The following is a 5,645-nucleotide window of genomic DNA, read 5'->3' as shown; positions in this document are numbered from 1 at the left end:
CCCCCCGTGTCATTTCAAACCTGTATGACTTTATTTCTTCTGCAGAACACAAAAGAAGATATTTTGAAAAATGTGGGTAACAGAACATCACAGCCCCCCATTCACCTCTATTGTAACCAATGCAAGTGAAGGGGTGCCGGTTAACAACATTCTTCAAAATATCTTCTTTTGTGTTGCGCGGAAGAAAGAAAGTCATACAGGTTTGATATGACAAGAGGGTGAGTGAATGCTGACAGAATTTTCATTTTGAAGGTGAACTGCTCCTTTCATAAATACATTTTTGACTCCTTTTATATCCTCAGTTGGGATTAATGTTCACGTATTACAAAAATATTCAGACTAGAAATAATCCTAACTTTATATATATATATATAGCACTGTGTTATTTTGTACCATATTGCAGTATTTAATCCCCGGACACTACAAGTTCTCATTGCTGAAGCAGCATTTGCGATGTTAAACCAGCCCAGTCAGAGCGCCGTGTCTCTCTGCAGGAGAAATTTTACCTCTGCGTTATAAATTAGGGACCGTCTGACATAAAACAGAGTGGGACAAATTAGTTGCGCTTTTCAGCAGCAAATTCCAGAGTGTCGTCACGATCCGTTTTCTCTGTGTTTGTAAAACACACTCCAAGGCATTTCGACGACATTTTTTTCGCCCGTGCAGACTGTCTGCTGCGGTGTGTTGGCGTCAGCGCCGATGTCTTATTCCTCAGTTTCCTCAGCGCTGCCTTTTGAATACCCCCCTCCCAATCCCAGGTCCAACCCTAAACCCCCCAGCTCAAACCGCCCATGCCTGGGGAGAGCGGAGCAGGAAGGAGCCCGTAGCTGCTGCTGCAGGGCCCTTATCTGAACGCTGCACACAGTTCAGGGAACGCATCCTCTTCCTGGGGCCTCCCATCTGCCAGGAGGAGAGAGAGCGAGAGAGCAGGAATGGAGAAGAGAGGCAGGAGAGAGTTCAGGACTCGTGTGCGTTCTCGTACACATTTACGCCCTCGTAAACACAGTCACGAAGCCTGGAATTTGTTTGTGCGCACATGGATGCGGCGGCATGCGTGTGGTATAAACCGATCCGTGCTCAGCACTGTTGAGGGATTGCTTCTAGCAGCGTTTCTCTCGGCACATTAGAGAGATAAGGCTAATGGAGGTCCCCAGGCGGCGAGACATCGCAGCACACACACTATCATCACCTCTCTGATGAAGAGGATTTCCCCACTCACTCCATCCCTCTTCTTATGCTCCCTTACTCTTTTTCTCCAGAGAGTCATTTCACAGTTCACTCCAAAACGCCCCCCAGTCGTTTCTCTGAACGAACGACTCTCACGTTTCCTCAGACCTGAAGGAACGCGGAAAACTGCCTAATCTTTTTTTGTGCAGTCCTGAAGGTCTCAGGGTTTTTCTCCAGGCAGCTTTGAAATTTTGAGAGTCTTGTTGTTACCACTTGTAGCCACAGCGACCAACAAGATGCACAAATTACAAAAAAAAATGAAATTACTGGTATTTTTTGGAATGCCCAGTGTTGGGTATCGCAAGAATTTTTCTGGTTCTGGTTCCAGTTCTGCATAATGATTCCCGGTCCCGATTCCATTTATTTTACCTTTATTGAATGTAGTGTTGCTGTAAGGTTGTAATGTTGAGTAATGATAGTCCATCAATCACACATGCGTTAGTTGATGTTTCTCACGCTATCAATAACATTCTCCTTTTCAAGCAGGAATAAGCTGGTTGGCCAAATAGTCCCTTGAGGGCGAAGACACTTGCTCATTTCCCTAAATTAATAAAATATTTAAAAAAATTAATAAACTATTGTCTGTGGAGTGCATGTTTAGTCATGGGAAACGATGCGTTTAGTTATTAAAGAGGCAGCGCGACGTTTCTGTTTGGATTTGTGACACTCATTATGGAATAGGGAGGCGCAAGTCTGCTCGTAGCGTTTAGACCCACGTTGCACCAGAACTGTTTTCAGAACCGAAATTTATAAATTGCTCAAGGTTCCGGTTCTTTAAAAAAAAATAAAACAGAACCCTAATGCCTAGGAAATTTGACAAGCATGGCTGCATATATTGCAACCTTGTTCCCTCATCTTTCCATGATTTGCATTCTTCCTCACTTTTAATGTCTCTGTACAATTGTTATCAACAATGACTTTTAAATCACGATAATAATAAAATGAAAAAACGTAACTTTGATTTAAAGAACGGTGGAATGTTTTTAACATACGGCATTGCAAGAAGTCTTAAAATGCATTTTATTCTGAGCCTGTACAAAACTTTTGCAACCTGTGTATATTTTATAGAAAACGAGCCCAAACACCAGTTTTTTCCTTCGCTTTAGTCCCACGATGCATCTTTTGAAAAATGCCGTTTTCACCCGCGTCAACGGCGTAATGTAGAGCAGCAGCGTGGTTTAGCGCAGGTATTCTTCACCGCAAATCATTATGCATTGAGGAGGCCATTAGCACAATGAAGATGAATGAGAGGGAGAGGCGCTGTGATAAAGCATCGCAGGACGACGCTTTAATCTAAAGCGCTCCTCTGTGGTCTTTCAACGTAGTCATCGTGTCTTGCGATGCTGTGGCCTGCTATGATTAAACTGTACGTTGTGCTAGAAGCTTCTTTCTCTCCCTTGATGCTTGTAATAACCCCGTCTCGCTTTGTTTGCACAAGCCGTGACAGTCACTCATCAGGCGAGTTTTTCAGGACTTTGCGGTGGAATGCAGCCGTTTACGCTTTAGCTTGGCTGACGCGGCCCTCTTTTTAAATCTGATGTCCGTTTCCATTTTAATAGCTTTAGTGCCCTATAAAAACAAACTATAATATAAAAAAATTAAACAAAAATGATGGATTATTTTTCTGTTCTTTTTTTTCATCAATTGTACTTTTAAAGGTTGGTGCTTTTGTGAAGTTTTACGTAGAAGTATTTTGTAAATGTCTCTTAGATGATTAGCAGTTAATACCTCACACGTTGTTTCGTGATGTCATTAGATACTTGGGACAAGTCCCGGCACGACAGGATGTTGATTGACATCTACCGTTCAAGTATTTAATTACCCACACATCTAGGGAGGAGCTCTGTGTGGGTTTGTGCATGATGCTCGTAAAAGGGGTTGCTCGGCCTGTTTGTTTCTAACTTCGTTCATGTCTATACATTTGGAGATGCTTTTATACATAGCGCAGTGCATTCATTCAATGTGTCCATTTTGTTTTTTAAGCTTGTGTGTTCTCTGGGTTTGAAACCCTGACCTAGGGCTGTCACAATTATTAAATAATCGTCTCATGGCAATTATTTGACATCATGGCAATTATTTCAGATTACTGCAATTATTGTGAATCCTTAGAAAACAAGGGTGATCTGCAGTATCTGCTGCATTTTACATCCACCGTCCTTGATCTGCACTCAATGTTACATTCAAGTAACATTTCTCCTTCATTTGAGTTTGTGTTGATTTGTTTTGTTCCCAGACTTGCTACATATACTCAACAAGACCTTAATATTTAGTTTTAGTCCTTAAGACAGTCTTCTCTGTTAAGGTCACGCATAACACTTCTGTTTACATCATCTCACTATGGGGATGCGAACACATCTCTAGAGCTGCTCTAACACCGTGTCTACACCGCATCGCGCCACGTCCGGTGTGGACAAATTTAAAAATTATAATGGGTTCTATTGTCTCGTCGCGCCGCATCCGGTGTAGACACGGTGTGAGAGTTTACTTCATGAGCATTTCACCGCTTCATTTAAAGGAAAAAAAGATCTTTGTGACAACCCGTCAAAATAAAAGTCCAGTTAACTTAAATTAACTATGACACACCCACATAATTAAACAATAGTATTTTTTATTATTTCCTTTAGTAAAGTAAATGTACTAGTAAAATAGAAAAATCTTAAATTGGAGGTGTAAAACAAACAAAAGAAAAAACAGAAAATGCACTGGAGATATATGTAACATAGTTGTGCATTAGGCCATATTTTTTATGGATTTTTTTCCTTAAGGTTCAAAAACACTGTAGTATCTAGGTGTCTTACTATAGTTACTATAGTACTAAGTAAATGCCAGTTAATGCTATAGTATTCTAAAGAATTTTTATGTGGGCAAAAATATTACTATTGTATCGTAAAAAAAAGGAAAAGACAGAATCCAGAAAAATTTAGATGGAAAAAAAACTGAATTTGGGAACAAATAAAAATGATTTCATAAGGCCCTAAAACAGCCTAAATTAGAAGAATAAATCCCTAATGTCTCATATTTGCCCTTTTTCTTTTTATTTAGGGAAGCAGTGGACCTGACTCTCAGGAAGAGAGGGAGAGTGAAAACGACACCGAAAATAACCCCAACCCAGAGGCACAACAAAACACAGTGACAAGCACATTGACCATGCAAGAGTACTTCGCCCAGCGCATGGCCCAGCTCAAGAGAGCTCAGGTGGGAGATGCCTCTGCAGCATCTTCACCTGGGGTCAGCAGCAATGCACCATCTTCACCTGCCTCCACAGAGGACTCCGCAAACGCAAGCGATATGGAACAATCCAAAAAGAAGAAAAAGAAAAGGAAGCAGGAGAATAGAGATGACACAGAGGAGAAGGAAGAAGATGTTGCATTGACCCCAGTAACAGAAAAGGGCATCGGAGAGTCGAGGCGATCGAAGAAAAAACAAAAGAAGAGCAAACGAGAGGAGTCCAGCACCCCTGCAGTTATGAACGGTGTCACTGAGGAAGAGGCTTCGATTCCAGAGAAGAGGCAAAAAACATCTCCAGAGATTCAGACAGAGACCGCTGATGAACATCTGGTAGTAGAAAATGTAGATTCTGAAGTTTCAGCTAAAAAGAAAAAGAAGCGAAAGCAGGAGCAGACGGAGTGACTTCGTAAAAGATGATGAAAATAGAGAAAAACTATTGAAATGATTTTCTAGAACTCATTACGCTCAAAATCTGAATTATTTTAATATTGAGATCACCAAAATGAACCCATGAATTGACAGTTCATTATTGGTTTGTATCTCTATATTTAAACTACATGACAAAATAAAAAGGTAAACTACATGTGTACATCTGTGTATTTATTTATGCAAAAAAGAAACACTGTATAAATGATAGTTTTAGAAATATTGGAGATAAAATATGCATAATTATCAGTTATGTATTTATTTTTGATTTGCCACAAAACTTGGACTGATGTAATTCCCCTGTCACTTGCAATTGCAATTCTGTCAATTCCTTGTTCTGTCCTTCCAATTGCTCGTGTCCTGTGGGGGTGTGGCCAATTCAAGTACAATCCCCTTTTCCAAGACATTACGTTTTTTTAAACTGTGAATTTTTACTAACTCCTCTATGGTTAAAACTAGAATTAAATATGAATGTGAACTAGAATTAAATATCAAAATATGATACTACAATATTGCATAATTATATATGACTTGCATGTGTTTTTAAATAGTTTTAAAAACAGCCCATAATGTAATCTGTACAAATATTGTACATACAGAGTTTGGTTCCAAAATGAAATCACTCAAAACCAACTGCAGTTTGATTTTAATTGGAATGCACAATAAAAAAAAGATTTTTGAGATATCTCATTTTGGAACCAAACTCTTCATATATTTATTTATAACCTTATAATTTTGAGAGTTTTTTTTTAAATAATGCCAGG

At 39.6% G+C, this 5,645-nt stretch overlaps 1 protein-coding gene across 1 annotated transcript in view; it reads left to right on the top strand.

Annotated features, from left to right (window-relative positions):
* The window catches only part of pinx1 (PIN2 (TERF1) interacting telomerase inhibitor 1), a 21,882-nt gene extending 16,844 nt beyond the window's left edge, over positions 1-5,038 (top strand). The window contains exon 7 of the mRNA XM_057353694.1: positions 4,270-5,038. Within this exon, the coding sequence (XP_057209677.1) occupies positions 4,270-4,857 (588 nt within the window). The 3' untranslated portion in view covers positions 4,858-5,038. The remainder of the gene's footprint in view (positions 1-4,269) is intronic.
* The last annotated feature ends 607 nt before the right edge of the window (positions 5,039-5,645 follow it).

The sequence above is a fragment of the Triplophysa rosa genome, linkage group LG15 (assembly GCF_024868665.1).
Source record: "Triplophysa rosa linkage group LG15, Trosa_1v2, whole genome shotgun sequence".
NCBI lineage: Eukaryota > Metazoa > Chordata > Actinopteri > Cypriniformes > Nemacheilidae > Triplophysa > Triplophysa rosa.
This window is presented reverse-complemented; position numbering and strand designations above follow the sequence as displayed.